Below are 27951 nucleotides of genomic sequence, written 5' to 3'. Positions count from 1 at the left end.
CCAATGAGAGCGTCTGCGAACTGACAAAGATAAATAATGTGCGGCAGCATATAATGAGCAGTGATGTACACGATGACTGCAACCAGTAATAAAATGTAAAGCACAATGGTATACAGTATCCAGTCTCAATAAAAAGTGATGAGGAGCCTTCATAAAAAGCAAGTCTCCATAGTCCAACAAGGGCAGAAAGACTGTGGTGATCAGTTTTTTTTCTAGCTTGCAAAGCAAAACATGATTTATTTTTAAAAAAGAAACCTAGTTTCAATTTCAGTTTAAAAACAAGTTTGTCAATATGCAATTTAAAGGACAAGGACATCAGCTGATGTGTGACATCAGCGCATGGTGTCAGATTTGACTTGAGAGACTTGAAAATATGTGAGCATCACCTCAGCATCTCTGAGCCATTTTTGGCTGTAAACCTCAGTGCCTATTATTAAGATACCTGGTGGTGTGTATTAGCTTCTTCTTCCCCATTCTTCACAACTGAACCTTGAGGCAATTTTTGACCTTTTAAACTTCAATCAATCATGACATAACTATGTAATTCAACTGGAACTAATCAGGACCCAGAGGATCTGCATTCTTTGATTGCTCTTTTTAGTCTAACAGAGCAAAGAGAGGAAAATTTTACAAAACATGATTCAAGTGGCCACTGGTATTTGTCTGAACCACAAAAAGGCTTTGAGGGGCTGATCAAGGTCACAGACAGGTAGTTTTCAACACACATCTACAGACATGCACACAGGATAGCAAATGGGTAAACCATATGAAAAACACCACCAACCACAGGAAGTTAAAATTGTAGCTATCCAGCGCCAAGTGTTATAAATTCTCAAGCCACAGCATTTTTACACTGGGGCATTAGTCTGGTCTGCAGACACACAGGCCAATTATTAACCCACAGGATGTTCCCACTCTCAAATCCTTCCCATCCTGTTCATGACAGTTCCAACCAAGATCAGAAGGAAGCTACCTACAACTACTTATTTATGAATAATTTTTTTGCCCTTTCATTGCAGGCGTCGGTGTTTCGAGATAACTATGGAATATGTATACAAGTGTTCTGTACATATGGTCATAGAAAATGTCTCAACACTATACTGACTGTAAAAACAGAGTGACAAATTCAAAAACAGTCGGCACGGGAAATAAAACCAGGGAGCTGAAATGTGATCCATGATGTCCATGAAGATGATAGACAGGCATGCTCAAGTATTAGATATGGGTTCCAAGTTCTGGTCAGGAAATGTTTCTTGTAGTTGGACTCACATAAAGACTCTAGATTACTTGGATAACATCCTATAATACTAACACTGTTTAACGTAACAATTATTGAGGTTGTTAAAACAGCATCTGCAGCTGAGGAACCTCACACTAAAATAACAGGATATATACATCGGCCTTCTTTTGAAATGAGACATCTAAGGAAATAATCTATCTAACAGAAAGTTGAAATGATCCCTTACCAAATTCAGACTGGGACTGGTCGCTCTCTTCGTCATCCTCATTCAGGCAAAATATAAGCGGCTCTTCATACTCCTGAGTGGAAACATTCAATCAGGGAACTTTCATCAACAGCGTGACCAATACCCCCGTCACACATAGCCAGAATCACACAGAACGGCATCAGAATGATGAATCTGCGCACATCCAAAAAGTGTTGGATTTCAGTTCCAAAACGCTCTGGTAGCCATCTGCGAGAGTCCACATAGCTGGTCAAAATCGGCCAGCAGCCCCGAGTGTGATGCACATGTTCAAAACCCTCCGAGCACCGCAAAGATGGGACACCTATCCGACGGCGGTCTGAGCACCATCTGACCGTAATTTACATATTCTGAAGGCGGCATAAACAGGATCCAAAACGATATGAGTGCATATGAGGGAACCTTGACATGGATCGGGCATGACAAAGCCTGCCGGCATGACCTGCACGTGTCACTTATTCACATAGAATGTCCACCTCCACTGTGAATACAATATATAATATATAATGTGAATACTGTCTCCATCATAACTGTATAGAACACGGGCAGCTGCGCCTATCTGTGGTGTGCAGTAACGCGTCATTGCAGGCGTCAGGCTCGGAGCTGAACAGATCTCACGCTGTAATAAATGAACACCTTCTAAATTTGTAGGCGATACGACATGGAACTGTTGTGCCAGGTCTCACCTCCAACAGCGGTCCAAGAGTGTTTCACAGTGCGGACGTGGAGCTGAAACCCGCAGCCTGTGGTTAAAACCCTCTCACCCAAAATAAAAAATAAATCCCATGTGATACTCCAACCATTGCAGTGTCCTGAGTTGTGTTGTGCTCTGAAGTGAGCAAAAAAGAAAAAAATTAAAGTTTGCTGGAAAGGCTCCATCTGACGCAGGGGACAGCATGGCCCAATGCCAGCAAACTTTCAGCGAAGCTGTCCAGTGGCACTAAGAGCGTGCTCCCCATATGCGTGCTTAGTGGGTCGCGCACACACACAGCTGAGTGATAATTGCAGCGCGTGAGGAACACAGCGCTCCAGTCCCGTGTTTGCCATCAAGACGTTTAGTCATCGGGCAGTCTGCAGCGCCTTTTAAGGCTGTCTGACAGCAGTCTGTGTCATGTACCTGTTGTCTACATGTGCTCTGGATGCCATCATGTAGGTTTGGACAAGGTGATCTGGATGCATTCTGACATGACTGTCCGCACCTCTTTTCCTCCCGACTGCGTCGGATTATGGCAATATTTGCCATGTCGGGCATGGTTCCTGCACATTCTTGCTATGTGTGACGGGGGCTTAAGACTTCTACTTTGAACTACAAGTATGAAAAACAAGTAAAACAATGTGTTCAGAAACCACCTATGTGTGCATGACTGCAACACGAGGAACACTTAATCTATAATATTCAAAATTAGTATATGTTTTTGAAAGACATGTAAGTTTCTATTTTACAAAACAATGGCACATCAGTCTCACAAACAGCATTTTACAAAATCTGTATGAATTCAAAAGGTATGACACACACACACGCACGCACACACACACCTAATCTTCAAATTCATATATCTTCCTTCAGCAGTGATTAATTTACCAAATCAAAGAACCCTGTAATATGATACTATGCAAAACTCACCCTGGCGTTTCTATTTCAGAAAATGAGTTTTGCCAAGCAAAATCTGAATTCTAATTTTTTTTAAAAGTTCAAAGGTTAGATATATTTGTTTTTGTTTTGTTTTTCTTTTTTGTTTTTTTCATTTCATTATAGAAATAGACAACTTTCAGATAAGAAACTTGTGTTGCAGGTGTAGTAAATGTTGTTAAGGCAACCAGTCACTGCTTCATTTTGGAGTGGAACGAAGAAGGATTTTCTTACAAGAAAACAGATCAAATCTAGGCCATATCACCAAGTCTCATAAGCCTTCTGGCAAACCGTAGCTGAAATTCCATGTCTTATTTTAAAGCAAACCCTTCTCTATTCCACTCCACCATGAAGCTATATAACTGGAGATGCAACAAAGTTGCTTTCCCCATCACAATCATAGAAGCCTATAATTCCTTCATGGATTGCCTATGGTCATGTTATGGGTGTCTTGCTGGCTTCCCGTACTAGCCTCCTTCTTCTTCGTCTTTTGAGAACTATATACTCTGGACAGATTTAAACTGTTTAAGGACTCCTTTGTACCGCTGTTCACTGTCCATGAAAGCCCTGAACAGAAAAATTATCAGGAGCCAGCCTCTGGAATTAATGTATTGCTTTTAAAGTAATAGTTCTAGTCGATAAGATACAGGTTTTGAGATATGTATGCAAACAGTAGATAATGTATGTGTCTAAAGCAAATTTCCTTTGAGACAATAAAGTTGTTTTTTCTTTTTTATTTACCATACAGTAGCATACTGTTGGTATTTCCATATTTAATGACTTGGAAATGTCCATGTATAAAACAAACGGCTACAATTCCTAAATTGTTAATGCAATTTTTTTTTCTTAAAATCCCTTGAATAAAAGCTAAAAGCTTCAAAGACATATTGAGGGTTTCGTTTCAACCCCCATGTAGTGAAGTACAGAGGCCAAAAAAAAAAAGACTGTAAAGCACTCACATTTTCTTCTGTAGTTGAGCTTCCCTCATTGATGTCAAGGTACAGTGCTGAAAGAATCAAGGACAAATACTCAGCACAGTCATACAGCAGCTCTTGTTTTATTTTATAACCTGAGGAGACCTTTACTGTGACCCGTTGATCTATATTCATTATGTTTAACTACTGTGCGTCTCCAAGATCAAAGGATCCAGTATATTACAGTGTACCAGAAACAAAGCAGCGACACACAAATTAGTGTTGGGGTGCTTTGATTGCCTAGGGTCATGTTAAGAAACTAAATAAAGACAGGAAATGTTAGACAAAGGAAGCAGTAAAGACACACAAACACTATAAATGTTAGGAAAGTAAAAAAAAAAAAAAATGTGAGAGAAGGTGGATGAAGAGAGAAAATACAGCGCATCCAGAAGGTATTCCCAGTGCTGCACTTTTTCCACATTTTTTTTAATGTTACAGCCTTATTCCAAAATAGATAAAAATCACACAATTAGGCCGTCAGCCAGAGGGGTTGGTCATTACCGAAAAAGTGGCAAAGGCTACCATTTTTTTTTCTTAAAGTGTGCAATCTCAGCTTTTCAATGATATGTGATGGCCGTCTGAGAAGAGTAGCTGTTACAAGTTATCACACATAATGTAAACTAAGGTCGAGAAAATTATGAACAAATGAACCAAAGCAGAACAGTGATTTAGCTAAAAATCTAAAAATGGTATAACAACAAATGAGACATGGATTCCTATGTTTTTGGGTATGGCAAACCCAATTATGACATTAGCATTGCTGTAAAAGTTCAAGGTCATGACCTTTTGGCATAGTCTGACATTTTCGCACAAATTATATCATTTTTTTCTCTATTTTCCCCATCCATACTTTTGTGAAGACGGATGTATATCTTCTTGCGATCCCAACGAAATGCTCTTTCAAATGGTATATAGCATTTATATGGTAGCCGAGTAGAGGGTAGAGTGCAAACCTCCACCAATACCAGTTGACAATTCCACAAACTTTTCCAAGGTCAAAGTCCTGTTAGAAGTGGCTTTTCATAAGCTAAATTAGATGTAATCAAATGTCAGGAGTATGTATTTAGTTCATGTACTTGAATCAAAGTATTTTTTGTGGTGGTGTCAGTTTTCCCCCAACTTTTTTGGTTTCTGAATTCTTTTTCAGATAATTTTCACAGATCATTGGTTATCTCTGCTATGCACAATTTGTCACTGCTTTTTGTCACTGGGTTTCCGACTGATAATTGGAAGACAGACAAACAGGCATAAAATTGGAACCTCCATCCAATTTTGGTGGTGTAGGTAAATCCATAACAGAAAAATGAGACTGATTGAGGCACTTTTGATTGCGATATAATGCAAAATGTACATCAAATTGGCTTTTCAATATAAAATTCGAATGTCCAAAAAATCCACAATCCAGATCAGATCCAGATCAAACTTTGTCAGGTGATAGTGAGTGCCAGTCTGCACCTCACTTTCAAGTATGAGAGTGATTGGGGCGCGTTTGTAAAATATACATTAAATGGGGTTTTCAATGTTAAATTTAAATGGCCACAAAATCTGTAATCTGGATCAGATCCGAATCAAACTGTCAGTCGATAAAGAAATTTGCTCTTTTCTGACAGAGTTGTGAATTTCTGAAAATTCGTTCAATGTTAAAGATGGGGATTTTTCCAATTTTGCAAGATTTTTCCTGACTTCGCTCTTTGACCTTGAAAATTGAATCAGTCAGTAAAAATTTCATAACGATATATGAAAAACTGTGGGCTCCAGGCTGTTCACAAATAAACAAATTAGACAAACATTTTACTGGCAGAGGTAAAAATATAGCGCAATACTGAAATACCCTTGGCTGTATGAGCATAACAATAGGAAACAGAATATGACCTTTTGATCACTTAAAAATTGGTCAACGTTAGCCATCTTTGAGCTTGTCCAAGGTCTGTGTCTCAAGAATGTTCCCTGTGAATTTGAAAACCCTGGCAGTAATAGAAATGGATTTCTGCTGAGCACAGACAGACAGACGGACGGACAGATGTAAAGTCTTCACAATACCCAATGGCTATGTTTCAGTCATATTTGGTCACCTCCTTGACTAAGACCTTTCTCCCCCAATCTCTCAGTTTAGATGGGCAGCCAGCTCTAGGAAGAGTCCTGGTGGAGCCAAACTTCTTCCATTTATGGATGATGGAGGCCACTGTGCTCAACAGGACCTTCAAAGCAGCAGAAATGTTTTCATACCCTTCCCCAGGTTTGTGCCTTGAAACAATCCTGTCTCAGAAGTCTACAGACAATTCCTTTGACATCATGCTGGGTTTGTGCTCTAACATGCATAGTCAACTGTAGGACCTTGTATGTAGACAGGTGTGTGCCTTTCCAAATCATGTCCAATCAAGTGAATTTACTCCAGGTGGACTCCAGTTAAGCTGTAGAAACATCTCAAGGATGATCAGTGGAAACAGGATGCACCTGAGCTCAATTTAGAGCTTCATGGCAAAGGCTGTAAAAACTTATGTACATGTGATTTCCTATCAATTTCAATTTATTGTCATTTATATAGCGCCAAATCACAACAGAGTTGCCTCAAAGAGCTTCACACAGGTAAGATCTAACCTTACCAACCCCCAGAACAACAGTGGTAAGGAAAAACTCCCTCTGAGGAAGAAACCTCAAGCAGACCAGACCCAAAGGGGTGACCCTCTGCTTGGGCCATGCTACAAACATAAATTACAGAACAATTCACGGACGAATATACAAGAAATGCAATTGGCGCACAGGACAGGAGGATCGCCAACACGAATACAACTCCCATCTCTGGATGGAGCTGCACCTTAAACAGAGAGAAAAAACAGAATCAGGCATCAGAAAGACAAGAAATACTGTATAATTTGTCAGCATTAAACAACAAGAAAAACAGAGAAATACTAAGGTGATCGCCGGCCACTAGCCCTAAACTTCACTAAAAGACCCAGAATTTAGGTAAAGTTGAGGCCGCGGCCCACTCCAATTACTAATAAAATGAATTAAAAGAGTAAAAAGCGTAAAACTAAACTGTACCAGTATGCTAGCCATATGAAAGGGAAAATAAGTGTGTCTTAAGTCTGGACTTGAAAGTCTCCACAGAATCTGACTGTTTTATTGACGCTGGGAGATCATTCCACAGAACAGGGGCACGATAAGAGAAAGCTCTGTGACCTGCAGACTTCTTATTCACCTTAGGGACACAAAGTAGTCCTGCACCCTGAGAACGTAAAGCCCGGGCCGGTACGTAAGGTTTAATTAGGTCAGCTAGGTAGGAGGGTGCCAGTCCATGAATAATTTTATAGGTTAGTAACAGAACCTTAAAATCTGATCTCACTGGGACAGGAAGCCAGTGAAGGGATGCCAAAATGGGTGTAATGTGGCCGAACTTTCTGCTTTGTGTCAAAAGTCTGGCTGCAGCATTTTGAACCTACTGGAGACCCCTAATGCTAGACTGCAGTAAACCAGAAAATAGAACATTGCAGTAGTCCAATCTAGAAGAGATAAATGCATGGATCAGGGTCTCAGCATCACCCATAGACAGGATGGGACGAATCTTTGCTATATTTAGCAGGTGGAAGAAAGCAGTCCTAGTAATATTTCTAATGTGGAGGCCAAAGGACAACGAAGGATCAAAAATTACCCCAAGGTTCCTCACTTGTATGACATACGAGTCGAGGCTGAGCGTTAACTGGTCAAATTGATGCAGATGTCTCACTGGACCAAGAACCATCATTTCAGTCTTATCAGAGTTTAAAAGTAGGAAGTTTCTAGACATCCAACTTCTCACTGCTGCAAGGCAATCTTCTAAGGATTTTATGTGAACGAGATTACCAGCAATTATTGGCATGTATAACTGAGTATCTTCTGCATAGCAGTGAAAGGTAATCCCAAAACACCGCAATATGTGCCCAATGGGTGCTATATAAAGGGAGAAAAGCAGGGGGCCTAAGACAGACCCCTGTGGAACCCCAAATTTCATGTCACTAAGGTTAGAGGTAGTGTTACTGTACAAAACAAAGTGAGAACGACTGGTCAAGTATGACGTCAGCCATGCAAGGGCACTCCCAGTAATCCCAAAATGATTTTCCAGCCTATCAAGTAGAATATGATGATCCACTGTATCAAATGCAGCACTGAGATCTAACAGCAACAGAACCGTAGTGGTGTCCGAATCCATTGTAAGCAGAAGATCATTCACCACTTTAGTGAGAGCTGTCTCTGTGGAATATTTTCTAAAAGCAGACTGCAGTGGCTCAAAGAGATTATTCTCAGTAAGACAGTCTACGAGCTGCTGTGACACCACTTTTTCCAGAATTTTAGAGAAAAATGATAGATTTGATATCGGCCGATAGTTTGTCAATACACTAGGGTCAAGATTAGGCTTCTTAAGTAATGGTTTAATCACTGCAGATTTGAAACATTTAGGAACAGATCCAGAAGTTAAAGAAAGATTACGAATTTCCAGCACAGTCGGCCCAAGAGTGGGCCACAGGTCCTTAAACAGTTTTGTTGGTATAGGATCAAATAAACAGGTTGTGCTTTTTGTTGACATTACGAGTTTTGTCAGCATGCCTAGTGAGATACTGTCAAATTCTGTAAATCAAGGTAATACCTCAGTAGTGGCGCCCACATCAATAGCAGGGTGTAGTGGCTGGATTAAGGCATGCCGGGATATGTTTAACCTGATGTCTTCTGTTTTCTTCCCAAAGTAATCCAGGAAATCTTGTGCTGTAAAAGGAGAGTGAACTACAGGTGGTTGTCCATGCAAAAGTGTTGCCACCGTGTCGAATCAGAGTAGTAAGTCCGCTTTGTAGCCAATAATGCATGCTTATAGTCTAAGATAGCATCACGCCACGCAAGGTGAAATACTTCTAATTTTGAACGACGCCATTTCCGTTCTAGACCTCTTGCTTTATGCTTGAGGTCACGCAGATAATCACTGAACCAAGGTGACTGTGATTTGGGGGAGTGCGGTTTTAACACAGGTGGTGCAATCATGTCGAGTGTAGTTTTGAGCACTGAGTTTAAACTATCCACAAGTCTGTCTACTGACTGGGTATTATATATATATATAAGGTTGTTGTTCCACTAAACACGGCAGCGAAACTGTAAACTTAATAAGTGAGTGATCAGACACCACTGATGTAAGAGGCATGATGTCAATATTCGTGACAGCAATACCACGTGCGAGAACCAGATCCAGGGTATTTCCATTAATGTGCGTCGAATCCCGAATGCATTGCCGAAAGCCTAATGCATCCACAATTTCCATAAATGATTTGCAGAGGGGATCAGAAGGCTTATTTATATGAATGTTAAAGTCACCAATGATCAGAATGTTATCTACACTAGTTGACAAGTTGGAGATGAACGCACCAAATTCATCTAAGAATTCAGAATATGGGCCAGGAGGCCTATATACAGTGACAAAGTAATACGAGTGATTTTTATTCTTCTGACCTTGGCAATGTGTAATATCCTGAGCAGAGTGGAGAATCAGATGCTCAAATGAGTGATATTTGTAACCCCCAACAGCTAATAAGCTAAACCTAGATTTATAAATAAGAGCAACACCCCTGCCTTGCTTTGCATCATGAGGGACGTGACTAAATGTATATGCTGGTGGGCAGGCCTCATTTAAGGGATGACAGCTGTAGGTTTAAGCCAGGTTTCACATAGCCCAATCATATCTAAGTGATGATCAATAATTAGATCATTGATCAACAATGATTTTGAGGACAGTGATCTTATGTTAATGAGACCCAGTCTAAGAACCTCAGTGGGGTTGACAGTTGAACTGTTTGGGTTTAGGGGTGGTTCCAGAGTTGCATATATAAGATGCCTAGAAGTAGGTTTGGGTTTAAGACATTCCACGCGCGTTGTAGGTAGCAGACACAAAATCTTTGCTATTGCTGGAACAACCACTGGGCCATCCTCAATTTCATCATCCTCCAATATAGTAATGGGTATTACGTTTGGAAAGCATATCCCTCTATGATTTTTATGGACACGACTACGGAAGCAGGCCACAGTCTCAACTTGTTGAAATTCCCTCCCTGGCAAATAAACTGCACTATCACCATAGTGGATTTTCTGCACTAAATTTCCCACTAAGCTAATGGATTCCACATCCACATTTGTCATAAGCCTTGCAGGGTCTCTAATCACCTGCTCCGTGGCCTGCTGTAGGTTCCTAATGTTACCCTCCCTGTAGAGCTCTATCTATGTTTGCAGACAAGATGGCGGCGCCTTCCCCAGTAGGGTGGAGGCTGTCCGGCATCAGCAAGCCATGGTGGCCCCAGAACGAAGGCCAGTTATCAATAAAGCTAAAGCCTTGCTGTCTACAAAACTGCGCCAGCCACCTATTTAATGATGTCAGCCTGCTAAACGCCTCATCAGTACCCCGGGAGGGGAGGGGACCAGAGACTATTAATCGATGCCGACACATCTTTCTGGCAAGGTCACAAGTCCTTTCTATGTCCATTTTTGTGACCTCTGAGTGCTTCATCCTGATATCATTGGTGCCAATGTGAATAACTATGTGACTATATCTCATGTCATGTTCCTTCGTCTGTCTTCCCTTCTGCAGCATCAGCACCCTAAGATGAGATGCAATGTCGGGAGCTTGGCCCCAGGAATACATTTAACGTCAGCCGGCGTCTGTAACCTGACTTTGCGGGTGATAGAATCCCCTATCACTAAAGTCCGGTGTTTCGGCCTGGAGACAGGAGTGGAAGTCACTAGTGGGCTCAGAGAATTCATATCTGGCAAATCCAAGGGGGAGAACCGATTCACAGTTCGCACTGGTGAGTGTGATCGGGGTGCCACAACCGGACACCAAGCCCTACAGGGCTTCCTCCGCCTAGCCACAGTCCGAAAACCGTCCTCCACAGCCGGCGTTTCTAAGCTGATGCTAATGGGCTCGCTAGCCGGCCCAACACTAACCTCATCTGGAGTGCCCGTAACATCTAACTCCACTGCGCTAAGAAGCTGCTCTAACTTACGGACACGACTCTCTAAGAGAGCCACCCTATCTTCCAACATCACGCAGGATTTACAGAGGGTGTAAAGTATAATAAGTAGTGTACTTTGTGCACTAAGAAATTCAAAAATGTAGCCAAGCAAACACGAGCTAACCAATAATGGATAAGCTAACCATTCCTAAGGCTCACACAGACGCAGATAAATGAATTAAAATTCACAGCAGTTACACTGAAAAAGTAACAGAAGTATTAAACAGGTAAAAAAAAAAGCAGCAGCTATAAAATACACTAAACAGTTAATTAACTAACAGGAGTGTAAAAAATGAAATGAAAAAATGATGAGAAGGGTCAGAAATAGCTAACACAAGCTAACCGCTAGCGAAAATGCTAGCCGCGCCTAAGATTTTACACAGGAGTAAAAATTACTTAAAATTCACAGCAGTTCAACTGAAAAACAAACAGAAGTATTAAACGGGTAGAAAAGAAACAGCTATAAAAAGTAACAATGGAGAGGGGAGGTGTTGACCTAGCTAGCGAATGCTAACTGCTAGCGATTCACAACAGGACTGTTGTTAAATAACGTTGAGAGTAGATACAATTAATAACCAGAAGAGTGCTATTTCCTAATTTTTTTTTTTTATTTTTAATAAAATTTGCAAAAAGCTGAAGAAAAATTTTTTTTCACATCGTCATTATGGGATATTGTGGGGGGAAAAAAACCCCAAAACAAATTTCATCCATTTCGGAACAAGGCTGTGACATAAAATGTGGAAAATGTGAAGCGGTGTGAATACTTTCCAGATGAACCATATGAGTGTTTGTCTGTGGGTAAGATAACTCAAAAACAGGTGGATGGATTTCCTTCAGACTTGGTGGGAATATTACTTAGATAGATATCTGGAGGTGATTAGATTTTGGAGTAGTTTGGGCAAAGGTCAAGATCATTTTTTTTTTTTTTTTGTATATCTCTATAATCAAGAAGCTTAGCTGGATGACCTAAAGTATATATTGATCAGCAAAATATTTGTGATAGATTGGTATGACTGACTTCATAATGAAGTCACACACAAGTCATACGTTGAAGTCTGACATAGTCCAAAACACCATTACAGACATATGCATATTTACTAAAACATTCATATTGTGAGTAAAGCATGCTGGGTATGCATCAGCGGTCTGATGACTTTCATTTGGGCGTAATGTGTGGACATTTTACATCCTTGTACACAGCAGTGATGGATTAAACAAATAAGATGAGTTATTTCTACTGCATATGTAATACATCAATCATCAGTTAAGGGATAAAATTTCAACTTAGTTTGCTGCATATCACTCATTTGTATTGTTACTGCACAGCCATATATCTCTCTAAACATTTTATATAACTATAATATTTGTTGCTTATGACATCCTAGTTTGGAATGAGCTACTTTCTCCACTGGACTCATTAAATTCATCCTCACATTCCTGTAATGCCTCGAACAGCCAGAGGAGGGCAGTCAATTCCCATCACGTTTTAATATATAATTCAAACCACTTTATCTGCCCACATAAACCACTGGAACAAAAATGGCACACCCCTACCACATGAGAGACAACAATTACGATTAAATGGCACAGGAAAACCAAGCAGTCAACATGCCGCGAAGCACAAAGATTAGTCAGGTTACCATACCATCGTTCTCTGCAGGATTGTCCACAAGCTCTTCTTTGCTTAAGACAGTTTCCACTTTGTCCCTTTTTAGTGCTTTGATCTAAGTGGTGGAAGGCAATTTTTAAGTGAAAATAGGACATAAACTAAAAGAACACATTAACCAGTAATAAGCTAAGTTTTGTCTCAATACTTCGTGTGCAAAATAAATCACATTTATATGTACTGCTAAGTACAAATCCTTAAAGCATAAATGGATAAAATAGATTTTTGCATGCCCAAACTGTATTACTGATACCACAGAAAACCTCTGCTCACCTCCCTGAGGAACTTGTCGTCTCTGAGCCTGTTTTTTAGAAGTCGGATGTCAGCATGCCGGCTCTCCTCTGAGCTCCATTTCGGGTTTTGTCGGACAGTCACTGTCAGGTTTCCCGTGTCATGACAGAACCTCAGTAAGCGGGACCGGGCTGCCCACACCTGAGACAGACCAGCTGGAGGTGTGGCTAGAGGGTTGGGTGGGCTACACAGCAAGTGAGTTCAGTCAATCACAAGCTAAAACTAGGGACATTCACTCAGCCTTCCAAGTATTGACCTTTTTTTTAATGATTTTTCATTGTGTCACAAATATGAGAAATTAGCAAAAAACAGAGTAGTGTTTGGAATGACACTAGAAACGTATGTTCTTGTAACTGCCTCTCAATCTAAGAATGTTTGCATGTAACTCAGCAACATACCATATATTAAAATTGACTAATCCAATTATTATCAAACATGGCAGGTCCAGTGGGCCTATGGATGGGAAGACGTTTTTTGATTTTGATTACAATCGGTCAAGGATCAATGTCAAATTTTTGGCTGTGTGCTCAAATGCAGTAAAATGAAAAAAGTTCTTTATTTATCACAGTGAAATCTAGGTGTGGCATTGTGGTGCTCTCTGAGCACTTTTAATCTAGTGGAGCTTTATTTAATCACTACTTAACCTTAATTAAAATTTAGCCTGTACAAATCAAGTTTAAACTAGTTTTCTATTGGATGACAGCTGTCCAAACATAACCCCCCCCCCCCCCAAAAAAAAAAACAGGAGTTAAAATCCAGTTGAAAGTACTCCTCTAAGCACTTTAAAACATGTTTGGTTCTTTACAACCCCTGGCAATAATTATGGAATCACTGGCCTCGGAGGATGTTCATTCAGTTGTTTAATTCTGTAGAAAAAAGCAGATCACAGACATGACATAAAACTAAAGTCATTTCAAATGGCAACTTTCTGGCTTTAAGAAACACTATAAGAAATCAAGAAAAAAAATTGCAGCAGTCAGTAACGGTTACTTTTTTAGACCAAGCAGAGGGAAAAAAATATGGACTCACTCAATTCTGAGGAATAAATTATGGAATCACCCTGTAAATTTTCATCCCCAAAACTAACGCCTGCATCAAATCAGATCTGCTCGTTAGTCTGCATCTAAAAAGGAGTGATCACACCTTGGAGAGCTGTTGCACCAAGTGGCGTGACATGAATCATGGCTCCAACACGAGAGATGAAACAAAGGAGAGGATTATCAAACTCTTAAAAGGGGGTAAATCATCACGCAATTTTGCAAAAGATGTTGGTTGTTCACAGTCAGCTGTGTCTAAACTCTGGACCAAATACAAACAACATGGGAAGGTTGTTAAAGGCAAACATACTGGTAGACCAAGGAAGACATCAAAGCGTCAAGACAGAAAATTTAAAGCAATATGTCTCAAAAATCGAAAATGCACAACAAAACAAATGAGGAACGAATGGGAGGAAACTGGAGTCAACGTCTGTGAACGAACTGTAAGAAACCGCCTAAAGGAAATGGGATTTACATACAGAAAAGCTAAACGAAAGCCATCATTAACACCTAAACAGAAAAAAAACAAGGTTACAATGGGCTAAGGAAAAGCAATCGTGGACTATGGATGACTGGATGAAAGTCATATTCAGTGATGAATCTCGAATTTGCATTGGGCAAGGTGATGCTGGAACTTTTGTTTGGTGCCGTTCCAATGAGACTTATAAAGATGACTGCCTGAAGAGAACATGTACATTTCCACAGTCATTGATGATATGGGTCTGCATGGCAGGTAAAGGCACTGGGGAGATGGCTGTCATTACATCATCAATAAATGCACAAGTTTACGTTGATATTTTGGACACTTTTCTTATCCCATCAATTGAAAGGATGTTTGGGGATGATGAAATCATTTTTCAAGATGATAATGCATCTTGCCATAGAGCAAAAACTGTGAAAACATTCCTTGCAAAAAGACACATAGGGTCAATGTCATGGCCTGCAAATAGTCCCGATCTTAATCCAGTTGAAAATCTTTGGTGGAAGTTGAAGAAAATGGTCCATGACAAGGCTCCAACCTGCAAAGCTGATCTGGCAACAGCAATCAGAGAAAGTTGGAGCCAGATTGATGAAGAGTACTGTTTGTCACTCATTAAGTCCATGCCTCAGAGACTGCAAGCTGTTATAAAAGCCAGAGGTGGTGCAACAAAATACTAGTGATGTGTTGGAGTGTTCTTTTGTTTTCATGATTCCATAATTTTTTCCTCAGAATTGAGTGATTCCATATTTTTTTCCTTCTGCTTGGTCTAAAAAAGTAACCGTTACTGACTGCCACAATTTTATTTTCCTGATTTCTTATAGTGTTTCTTAAAGCCAGAAAGTTGCCATTTGAAATGACTTTAGTTTTGTGTCATGTCTGTGATCTGTTTTTCTACAAAATTAAACAACTGAATGAACATCCTCCGAGGCCGGTGATTCCATAATTTTTGCCAGGGGTTGTAAAAAAAACTGTTTAAACCGAATCTAGTGTTTGTGAACAACTGTTTAAACTTATTTAAAATGTTTTTTAATCACAAAACTGACCTGGAAGAAGACCTCCAATATCAGGTGGTGGAACAAGCAACTAATTATTTTTATGCTGATCCAATAACCAATTCAGCAGTGCCATTATACGGTTAGCAAGAACATTTAATGCCAAATCTTACATTGTCACATCAGCCAAGGAGGTAGTGTTTCAGCCATTTGTATTTATCTGTCAGTAGAATATCTATAAAATCTGAGAGATTTCAGTGGTGATTAGTGGTGAGGTAGGGTGTTTTGTCACTGAAAGTTTGATTGAATTTTGAGGCAGATATAAATTCATGATCATTTAAAATGTAAATCTTTTTTTTTTAATTATCTCTCTCCCAACAACCTCCATGTTCTGTGTACATGGGAGAAACAGCGCCCCCATGTGTACTTCAGCTCTATTAAGGAACGTTAAATCAGGAACTACTGGTCTTTGGTGTATGTGTGCACCCTGAGTGCTCTCAATGAAGGTTTTTTTCCTCTATTTAATGTCTTGAATACATTTATCTCAAGGGATCTTAAATAAATAAATGATTAAAAAATACAAAAATAAATAAAAGAATAATTGGCTGAAGAAATAGTCCTTCCAGCATATGTTATCTTGGAGGACTCCGGAGGCAGCTGCAAGGTACCGACAGGTCCGAAAGGCAGCAGCCTCTGCTGTGAGGGAGACATAGTAGCAGGTGTGGGAGGAGTTTGGAGCAGCTATGGAGAAGGACTTTCGGTCAGCACCAAGGCGCTTCTGGCGGACCATGAGGTACCTTAGGAGGGGAAAACGTAGAACCATCCAAGCTGTCTACAGTAAAGATGGAACTCTGTTGACCACAACTGAGGATGTAATCTGGTGCTAGAAGGAACACTTTGAGGAACTCCTGCATCAGACTGGAGTGCCCCTAGTAGGAGCAGAGCTGGAAGCTGATGGATGATTTTCATCAATTTCCCTGGTGGAAGTCACTAAGGTAGTCAAACAACTCCGCAGTGGCAAGGCCTCTGGGGTTGATGAGATCTGTCCAGAAATGCTGAAGGCTCTGGGTGTGGAGGGATTGTCTTGGATGAGATGTCTCTTCAAAATTGTGTTGAGGTCTGGGACAGTGCCTAAGGAGTGGCAAACTGGGGTGGTGGTCCCCATATTTAAAAAGGGGACCTGAGAGTGTGTGCCAACTTCAGGGGCATCACACTACTCAGCCTCCCTGGTAATGTCTACTCCAGGGTGCTGGAAAGGAGGGTTCGGCCGATAGTCGAACCTCTGATTGAAGAGGAACAATGCAGGTTCCGTCCTGGTCGTGGAACAACCGACCAGCTCTTCACTCTCAAGGATCCTGAAGGGTGCCTGGGAGTATGTCCATCCAGTCCACATGTGTTTTGTGGACTTGGAGAAGGCGTATGATCGGGTACCCCGGGAGATACTGTGGGAGGTGCTGCGGGAGTATGGAGTGAGGGGGCCCCTTCTCAGGGCCATCTAATCTCTGTACTCACAAAGCGAGAGCTGTGTTCGGGGGCTCAGCGGTAAGTCGGACTTGTTTCCGGTGGGGGTTGGCCTCCGCCAGGGCTGCTCCTTGTCACCAATCCTGTTTGTGATATTCATGTACAGGATATCAAGGTGTAGTCGGGGGGGGGGGAAGGTTTCCAGTTTCATTCTGCTCAGGGTCTCATCACTGCTTTTTGCAGATGATGTGGTCCTGTTGGCTTCATCAGCCTGTGACCTCCAACACTCACTGGATCGGGTCACAGCTGAGTGTGAAGCAACAGGGATGATAATCAGCATCTCTAAATCTAAGGCCATGGCTCTCAGTAGGAAACTGACGGATTGCCTACTCCGGGTAGTGAATGCGTTCTTGCCCCAGGTGAAGGAGTTCAAGTATTTCAGGGTCTTGTTCACAAGTGAGGGGACAATGGAGCATGAGATTGGCTCGAGAATCAGCGCAGCAGGGTCAGTGTTACATTTGTTCGACCGTACTGTTGTGATGAAAAGGGAGCTGAGCCAAAAGGCGAACGAAATAGGCTTCCTTAGGAGGGTGGCTAGTGTTTACCTTAGAGATAGGGTGAGAAGCTCGGTCATCCGTGGGGAGCTCGGAGTAGAGTGATGAGTGAATCGGCATTCACTGCAGAACCGGGTAAACATGTTGCCAAGCTTAATTAAAAACGCTAAATGATCATGCGGGAATTGCATGTATGTGGCAAAAATTGCTTTTCAAACTATCAGAGTGTTGATTTTAAATAGCTATTCGCCTTAAAGACAGGTGATGCTCTTTCCAGGCCAATAAACACTGGCCGATAAAACGTTCCTCAAGATTTACGGCTTCCCGCTTGACCCAGCTGGATGGACACAGAACATTACAAAGTTCGTAGCGTTTTAGCATTTTAGATTTGTGGGGGAGTGGGGACTATTCTTCCCTTGACATCTACAGTGTTTGTTAGCTCACTCAGTCACTTATCATCAACCGCTTATCCGGGATCGGGTCGCAGGGGTGTTTGAGACTTAAAGAGTCTAAATTATCTGGGGTACACGGTATTCAACTTTGGTTGCATGTTTTTTTCTTCTATTTGCAAAGAGATTTGCCATACTGCTCTGTATGTAAATGTCTTCTACAAAAAGGAATAACGTAACAGCAACATTGTGACTGATGCTGACTGGACTGAGAGCTTATATTCTTACTGTGTCAGTAGCTCCAGGAGCTCTCTGTTTCCTGCTGCCTGCGCCAGCTGCAGAGGTGTGACTCCCTCCTCGTTCTGCAGATTGACAGCCAGAAGACCCCCAGGCTGACAAAGCAGCAGCTCCGCCAAACGGCACAGACCCCAACGCACAACCAGGTGGAGGACAGACTCCCTGGGATTTTGATCTGCAGACACAAGAGGACAGGAGAATAGTATAAATAAAAATAGGATACTAGAAAACTGCTGAACAGAACACAGTAATTGCATGAATAGGACAAAAGAGGGGACTGCAGCGAGGTAATGTGAGGAAACAACAACGTAGAGATTCTCATTTTGATGATCACCTCCTTGTAATAATTAACCTCAATATCACTGATGGAGTCCTCCTTGTGCAAAGCGTTAGATCAATTTGCTCCACTGACCCAGTTTTAACATATGGGTGTACGCCACATACAACAGAGAGGCTGGTAACAAGGTAGCAGTCCTGCATTAAAAATATTACACTCAACAAATCTCATGCTTGGTTTTGGAAGTTACTGCATTATTTACAAAAGGGAGTTATTTTATATGGAATTTTTCTGATCTGTGCTTAAATGATCAATCAATCAATCAACTTTTTTCTTGTATAGCGCCAAATCACAACAAACAGTTGCCCCAAGGCGCTCCACATTGCAAGGCAAGGCCATACAATAATTATGAAACACAGTCTACGTCTAAAGCAACATAACCAAGGGATGGTCCAGGGTCACCCGATCCAGCCCTAACTATAAGCCTTAGCGAAAAGGAAAGTTTTAAGCCTAATCTTAAAAGTAGAGAGGGTATCTGTCTCCCTGATCTGAATTGGGAGCTGGTTCCACAGGAGAGGAGCCTGAAAGCTGAAGGCTCTGCCTCCCATTCTACTCTTACAAACCCTAGGAACTACAAGTAAGCCCGCAGTCTGAGAGCGAATCGCTCTAATGGGGTAATATGGTACTATGAGGTCCCTAAGATAAGATGGGACCTGATTATTCAAAACCTTATAAGTAAGAAGAAGAATTTTAAATTCTATTCTAGCATTAACAGGAAGCCAATGAAGGGAGGCCAACACGGGTGAGATATGCTCTCTCCTGCTAGTCCCCGTCAGTACTCTAGCTGCAGCATTCTGAACCAACTGAAGGCTTTTTAGGGAACTTTTAGGACAACCTGATAATAATGAATTACAATAGTCCAGCCTAGAGGAAATAAATGCATAAATTAGTTTTTCAGCATCACTCTGAGACAAGACCTTTCTGATTTTAGAGATATTGCGTAAATGCAAAAAGGCAGTCCTACATATTTGTTTAATATGCGCTTTGAATGACATATCCTGATCAAAAATAACTCCAAGATTTCTCACAGTATTACTAGAGATCAGGGAAATGCCATCCAGAGTAACGATCTGGTTAGACACCATGCTTCTAAGATTTGTGGGGCCAAGTACAATAACTTCAGTTTTATCTGAGTTTAAAAGCAGGAAATTAGAGGTCATCCATGTCTTTATGTCTGTAAGACAATCCTGCAGTTTAGCTAATTGGTGCGTATCCTCTGGCTTCATGGATAGATAAAGCTGGGTATCATCTGCGTAACAATGAAAATTTAAGCAATACCGTCTAATAATACTGCCCAAGGGAAGCATGTATAAAGTGAATAAAATTGGTCCTAGCACAGAACCTTGTGGAACTCCATAATTAACTTTAGTCTGTGAAGAAGATTCCCCATTTACATGAACAAACTGTAATCTATTAGACAAATATGATTCAAACCACCGCAGCGCAATGCCTTTAATACCTATGACATGCTCTAATCTCTGTAATAAAATTTTATGGTCAACAGTATCAAAAGCAGCACTGAGGTCCAACAGAACAAGCACAGAGATAAGTCCACTGTCCGAAGCCATAAGAAGATCATTTGTAACCTTCACTAATGCTGTTTCTGTACTATGATGAATTCTAAAACCTGACTGAAACTCTTCAAATAGACCATTCCTCTGCAGGTGATCAGTTAGCTGTTTTACAACTACCCTCTCAAGAATCTTTGAGAGAAAAGGAAGGTTGGAGATTGGCCTATAATTAGCTAAGATAGCTGGGTCAAGTGATGGCTTTTTAAGTAATGGTTTAATTACTGCCACCTTAAAGGCCTGTGGTACATAACCAACTAACAAAGATAGATTGATCATATTTAAGATTGAAGCATTAAATAATGGTAGGACTTCCTTGAGCAGCCTGGCAGGAATGGGGTCTAATAAGCATGTTGATGGTTTGGATGAAGTAACTAATGAAAATAACTCAGACAGAACAATCGGAGAGAAAGAGTCTAACCAAATACCGGCATCACTGAAAGCAGCCAAAGATAACGATACATCTTTGGGATGGTTATGAGTAATTTTTTCTCTAATAGTCAAAATTTTGTTAGCAAAGAAAGTCATGAAGTCATTACTAGTTAAAGTTAATGGAATACTCAGCTCAATAGAGCTCTGACTCTTTGTCAGCCTGGCTACAGTGCTGAAAAGAAACCTGGGGTTGTTCTTATTTTCTTCAATTAGTGATGAGTAGAAAGATGTCCTAGCTTCACGAAGGGCTTTCTTATAGAGCAACAAACTCTTTTTCCAGGCTAAGTGAAGATCTTCTAAATTAGTGAGACGCCATTTCCTCTCCAACTTACGGGTTATCTGCTTTAAGCTACGAGTTTGTGAGTTATACCACGGAGTCAGACACTTCTGATTTAAAGCTCTCTTTTTCAGAGGAGCTACAGCATCCAAAGTTGTCTTCAATGAGGATGTAAAACTATTGACAAGATACTCTAACTCCCTTACAGAGTTATGTAATGATAATGAGTATACACATGCGCGTATTAATGTATTAATGTGCAATGGAAAGTTTAGTATTTTCACAACAGAGTTGCCTCAAGGCGCTTCAACACAAGTAAGGTCTAACCTTACTAACCCCTAGAGAAGCAGTGGTAAGGAAAAACTCCCTCTGAGGAAGAAACCTCAAGCAGACCAGACTCAAAGGGGTGACCCTCTGCTTGGGCCATACTACAGACAAGTTACAGAACAATTCATAAAACGAATATACAGGAAAGGCTGTTGGTGCACAGGACAGGAGGGTCTTTAGCACAAATACCACACCCATCTCTGGATGGAGCTGCACCTTAAACAGAGAGAAAAAGCAGAATCAGGCATCAGAAAGACAAGAAATACAGTATAATTTGTCAGCATTAAACAACAAGAAAAACAGGAAATACTGTACTAAGGTGATGGTCGGCCACTAGCTCTAAGCTTCACTAAAAGACCCAGAATTTAGGTAAAGTTGAGGCCGCGGCACGGTCCGTTTCCTAATAAAATCTGGCTTGCCTCTACTGGTGGTTGGCTCTCACTGCGGTATTGTATCACTTCCTGTTCCGGAGCACAGCGGTGCTTTGCTGTATCTGTTAGCTGTTTAATCTGCATAGGTAGATTGATCTAGATAACTAGATAACGATTTGTTTCACAGTGTAATCTTCACGTGCCTTAACTAAAGCACTCCCTGTGCTGAATCACTTCTAAATTCTTTACACATTATTCACTTTGTGTGTTTTTAGGAATCCGCTAGCTTAGCGCAGCTACTAGCTCTTAGCCGGTTTAGCATGGCGGCTTCTCCTGTCTCTCCCGCACTTTTCTGCTCTGGGTGTGAAATGTTTAGTTATTCCTCGGCCTACTTTAGCAGTAATGGTACTTGTAATAAGTGTAGCTTATTCGTAGCTTTGGAGGCCAGGCTGGGCGAATTGGAGATTCAGCTCCTCACCTTGGAAAATCCTACAGCTAGCCAGGTCCCTGTAGTTGGTGCGGCGGACCAAGGTAACTTAGCCACCGTTAGCTGTCCCCCAGCAGATCCCGACCAGCCAGGAAAGCAGGCCGGCTAGGTGACTGTGAGGAAGAAGCCAGAGCAGGTGACATTGAAGGAAATTTGAAACTGCTGGCTAAGGCTAAGCGTAAATTTGGTAAGATTGTAATTCACATCGGCAGTAATGACACCCGGTTACGCCAATCGGAGGTCACTAAAATTAACATTGAATCGGTGTGTAACTTTGCAAAAACAATGTCGGACTCTGTAGTTTTCTCTGGGCCCCTCCCCAATCGGACCGGGAGTGACATGTTTAGCTGCATGTTCTCCTTGAATTGCTGGCTGTCTGAGTGGTGTCCAAAAAATGAGGTGGGCTTCATAGATAATTGGCAAAGCTTCTGGGGAAAACCTGGTCTTGTTAGGAGAGACGGCATCCATCCCACTTTGGATGGAGCAGCTCTCATTTCTAGAAACCTGGCCAATTTTATTAAACCCTCCAAACCGTGACTAACCAGGGTTGGGACCAGGAAGCAGAGTTGTAGTCTTACACACCTCTCTGCAGCTTCTCTCCCCCTGCCATCCCCCCAATACCTCATCCCCATAGAGATGGTGCCTGCTCCCAGACCACAACAACCAGTAAAAATCTATTTAAGCATAAAAATTCAAAAAGAAAAAATAATATAGCACCTTCAACTGCACCACAGACTAAAACAGTTAAATGTGGTTTATTAAACATTAGGTCTCTCTCTTCTAAGTCCCTGTTAGTAAATGATATAATAATTGATCAACATATTGATTTATTCTGCCTTACAGAAACCTGGTTACAGCAGGATGAATATGTTAGTTTAAATGAGTCAACACCCCCGAGTCACACTAACTGTCAGAATGCTCGTAGCACGGGCCGAGGGGGAGGATTAGCACAAATCTTCCACTCCAGCTTATTAATTAATCAAAAACCCAGACAGAGCTTTAATTCATTTGAAAGCTTGACTCTTAGCCTTGTCCATCCAAATTGGAAGTCCCAAAAACCAGTTTTATTTGTTGTTATCTATCGTCCACCTGGTCGTTACTGTGAGTTTCTCTGTGAATTTTCAGACCTTTTGTCTGACTTAGTGCTTAGCTCAGATAAGATAATTATAGTGGGCGATTTTAACATCCACATAGATGCTGAGAATGACAGCCTCAACACTGCATTTAATCTATTATTAGACTCAAATGGCTTCGCTCAAAATGTAAATGAGTCCACCCACCACTTTAACCATACTTTAGATCTTGTTCTGACTTATGGTATGGAAATTGAAGACTTAACAGTATTCCCTGTAAACCCCCTTCTGTCTGATCATTTCTTAATAACATTTACTTTAATGGACTACCCAGCAGTGGGGAATAAGTTTCATTACAGTAGAAGTCTTTCGGAAAGCGCTGTAACTAGGATTAAGGATATGATTCCTTCTTTATGTTCTCCAATGCCATATAGCAACACAGTGTAGAGTAGCTACCTAAACTCTGTGAGTGAGATAGATTATCTTGTCAATAGTTTTACATCCTCATTGAGCACAACTTTGGATGCTGTAGCTCCTCTGAAAAAGAGAGCCTTAAATCAGAAGTGCCTGACTCAGTGGTATAACTCATAAATAACTCACAAATGCTTAAAGCAGATAACCCGTAAGTTGGAGAGGAAATGGCGTCTCACTAATTTAGAAGATCTTCACTTAGCCTGGAAAAAGAGTCTGATGCTCTATAAAAAAAGCCCTCCATAAAGCTAGGACATCTTACTACTCATCACTAATTGAAGAAAATAAGAACAACCCCAGGTTTCTTTTCAGCACTGTAGCCAGGCTGACAAAGAGTCAGAGCTCTATTGAGCCGAGTATTCCTTTAACTTTAACTAGTAATGACTTCATGACTTTCTTTGCTAATAAAATTTTAACTATTAGAGAAAAAATTACTCATAACCATCCCAAAGACATATCGTTATCTTTGGCTGCTTTCAGTAATGCTGGTATTTGGTTAGACTCTTTCTCTCCGATTGTTCTGTCTGAGTTATTTTCATTAGTTACTTCCTCAAAACCATCAACATGTCTATTAGACCCCATTCCTACCAGGCTGCTCAAGGAAGCCCTACCATTAATTAATGCTTTGATCTTAAATATGATCAATCTATCTTTATTAGTTGGCTATGTACCACAGGCTTTTAAGGTGGCAGTAATTAAACCATTACATAAAAAGCCATCACTTGACCCAGCTATCTTAGCTAATTATAGGCCAATCTCCAACCTTCCTTTTCTCTCAAAAATTCTTGAAAGGGTAGTTGTAAAACAGCTAACTGATCTTCTGCAGAGGAATGGTCTATTTGAAGAGTTTCAGTCAGGTTTTAGAATTCATCATAGTACAGAAACAGCATTAGTGAAGATTACAAATGATCTTCTTATGGCCTCAGACAGTGGACTCATCTCTGTGCTTGTTCTGTTAGACCTCAGTGCTGCTTTTGATACTGTTGACCATAAAATTTTATTACAGAGATTAGAGCATGCCATAGGTATTAAAGGCACTACGCTGTGGTGGTCTGAATCATATTTATCTAATAGATTACAATTTGTTCATGTAAATGGCGAGTCTTCTTCACAGACTAAGGTTAATTATGGAGTTCCACAAGGTTCTGTGCTAGGACCAATTTTGTTCACTTTATACATGCTTCCCTTAGGCAGTATTATTAGACAGCATTGCTTAAATTTTCATTGTTACGCAGATGATACCCAGCTTTGTCTATCCATGAAGCCAGAGGACACACACCAATTAGTTAAACTGCAGGAATGTCTTACAGACATAAAGACATGGATGACCTCTAATTTCCTGCTTTTAAATTCAGATAAAACTGAAGTTATTGTACTTGGCCCCACAAATCTTAGAAACATGGTGTCTAACCAGATCCTTACTCTGGATGGCATTACCCTGACCTCTAGTAATACTGTGAGAAATCTTGGAGTCATTTTTGATCAGGATATGTCCTTCAATGCGCACATTAAGCAAATATGTAGGACTGCTTTTTTGCATTTGCGCAATATCTCTAAAATTAGAAAGGTCTTGTCTCAGAGTGATGCTGAAAAAGTAATTCATGCATTTATTGTAATTCTATTGTAATTCATTATTATCAGGTTGTCCTAAAAGTTCTTCTTACTTCTAAGGTTTTGAATAATCAGGTCCCATCTTATCTTAGGGACCTCATAGTACCATATCACCCCAATAGAGCGCTTCGCTCTCAGACTGCAGGCTTATTTGTAGTTCCTAGGGTTTTTAAGAGTAGAATGGGAGGCAGAGCCTTCAGCTTTCAGGCTCCTCTCCTGTGGAACCAGCTCCCAATTCAGATCAGGGAGACAGACACCCTCTCTACTTTTAAGATTAGGCTTAAAACCTTCCTTTTTGCTAAAGCTTATAGTTAGGGCTGGATCAGGTGACCCTGAACCATCCCGTAGTTATGCTGCTATAGACTTAGACTGCTGGGGGGTTCCCATGATGCACTGAGTGTTTCTTTCTCTTTTTGCTCTGTATGCACCACTCTGCATTTAATCATTAGTGATTGATCTCTGCTCTCTTCCACAGCATGTCTTTTTCTTGATTCTCTCCCCTCAGCCCCAACCAGTCCCAGCAGAAGACTGCCCCTTCATGAGCCTGGTTCTGCTGGAGGTTTCTTCCTGTTAAAAGGGAGTTTTTCCTTCCCACTGTCGCCAAGTGCTTGCTCACAGGAGGTCGTTTTGACCACTGGGGTTTTTCTGTAATTATTGTATGGCTTTTGCCTTACAATATAAAGCGCCTTGGGGCAACTGTTTGTTGTAATTTGGCGCTATATAAATAAAATTGATTTGATTTTGATTTGATTTAAAATGAATTAAAAGAGTAAAAAGCATAGAAATATACTATGCCAGTATGCTTTCCATACGAAAGGGAAAATAAGTGCGTCTTAAGTCTGGACTTGAAAGTCTCCACAGAATCTGACTGTTTTATTAACGCAGGGAGATCATTCAGAACAGGGGCACGATAAGAAAAAGCTCTATGACCCGCAGACTTTTTATTCACCCTAGGGACACAAAGTAGTCCTGTACCCTGAGAACGTAAAACCCGGACTGGTACGTAAGGTTTAATTAGGTCAGCTAGGTAGGGAGGTGCCAGTCCATGAACAATTTTATAAACTAGTAGCAGAACCTTAAAATCTGATCTCACTGGGACAGGAAGCCAGTGAAGGGATGCCAAACTGGGTGTAATGTGGTCAAACTTTCTGCTTCGTGTCAAAAGTTAGGGTGCTGCATTTTGAACCAATTGGAGACCTCTAATGCTGGACTGTGGTAAACCAGAAAACAAAACATTGCAGTAGTTCAATCTAGAAGAGATAAACGCATGGATCAGGGTCTCAGCATCAGCCATAGACAGGATGGGACGAATCATTGCTATATTTCGCAGGTGGAAGAAAGCAGTCCTCGTAATATTTCTAATGTGGAGATCAAAGGACAATGTAGGATCAAAAATTACCCCAAGGTTCCTCACTTCAGGAACTGTCAGTGTGATGTATGACACACAAGCCTAAGCTATGCGTTAACTTGTCAAATTGATGCCGATGTCTCACTGGACCAAGAACCATCATTTCAGTCTTATCAGTTTAAAAGTAGGAAGTTTCTAGACATCCAGCTTCTCACTGATGCAAGGCGATCTTCTAAGGATTTTATGTGGATGAGATTACCAGCGGTTATCGGCATGTATAACTGAGTATCATCAGCATAGCAGTGAAAGATAATCCCAAAGCGCTGCAATATGTGCCCAAGGGGTGCTATATTAAGGGAGAAAAGAAAAGGGGGCTTAAGACGGGCCCCCGTGGAACGCCAAATTTCATGTCACTAAGGTCAGAGGTAGTGTTACTGTACAAAACACAGTAAGAATGACTGGTCAAATATGACGTCAACCATGCAAGGGTACTCCCAGTAATCCCAAAATGATTTTCCAGCCTATCAAGTAGAATATCATATCCATGGTATCAAATGCAGCACTGAGATCTAACAGCACAAGAACCACAGTGGTGTCCAAATCCATTGTAAGCAGAAGATCATTCACTACTTTAGTGAGAGCCATCTCTGTGGAGTGATATTTTCTAAAAGCAGACTGCAGTGGCTCAAAGAGATTATTCTCAGTAAGATAGTCCACGAGCTGCTGTGAAACCACTTTTTCCAGAATTTTAGAGCAAAATGATAGATTTGATATCGACCGATAGTTTTTCAATACACTAGGGTCAAGATTAGGTTTCTTAAGTAATGGTTTAATCACTGCAGACGTGAAACATTTAGGAACAGATCCAGAAGTTAAAGAAAGATTAATAATTTCCAGCACAGTCGGCCCAAGAGTGGGCCACAGGTCCTTAAACAGTTTTGTTGGTATAAAATCAAATAAACAGGTTGTGCTTTTTGTTGATGTTACGAGTTTCATCAGCATGCCTAGAGAGATACTCTCAAATTCTGTAAATCTAGGTAATACCTCAGTAATGACGCCCACCTCAATAGTAGGGTGTAGTGGCTGGGTTAAGGCATGCTGGAATATGTTTAACCTAATGTCTTCTATTTTCTTCTCAAAGTAATCCAAGAAATCTTGTGCTGTAAGAGGAGAGCGAACTACAGGTGGTTGTCCATGAATAAGTGTGGCCACCGTGTTAAAGAAGAACTTTGAGTTATGCTTGTTTTTGTTGATCAAATCAGAGTAACAGGTCCACTTTGTAGCCAGTAGTGCATGCTTATAGTCTAAGATAGCATCACGCCATGCAAGGTGGAATACTTCTAATTTTGAACTACACCATTTCCGTTCTAG

General features: G+C 40.9%; 1 protein-coding gene across 1 annotated transcript in view; it reads right to left on the bottom strand.

The window, feature by feature from the left end:
* LOC117510850 (rho guanine nucleotide exchange factor 28-like) overlaps positions 1-27951 on the bottom strand; it is a 153028-nt gene that overhangs the window by 81257 nt on the left and 43820 nt on the right. The window contains exons 6-10 of the mRNA XM_034170739.1: positions 18270-18453; positions 13050-13251; positions 12756-12834; positions 4074-4120; positions 1467-1539 (exon numbers count right to left, since the gene is read on the bottom strand). Of these exons, the coding sequence (XP_034026630.1) occupies positions 1467-1539; positions 4074-4120; positions 12756-12834; positions 13050-13251; positions 18270-18453 (585 nt within the window). The remainder of the gene's footprint in view (positions 1-1466; positions 1540-4073; positions 4121-12755; positions 12835-13049; positions 13252-18269; positions 18454-27951) is intronic.

Source organism: Thalassophryne amazonica, chromosome 5, assembly GCF_902500255.1.
Source record: "Thalassophryne amazonica chromosome 5, fThaAma1.1, whole genome shotgun sequence".
NCBI classification, from domain to species: Eukaryota; Metazoa; Chordata; class Actinopteri; order Batrachoidiformes; family Batrachoididae; genus Thalassophryne; species Thalassophryne amazonica.
Note: the sequence above shows the minus strand (reverse complement) of the source record. Positions and strands in the feature narration are given on the sequence as shown.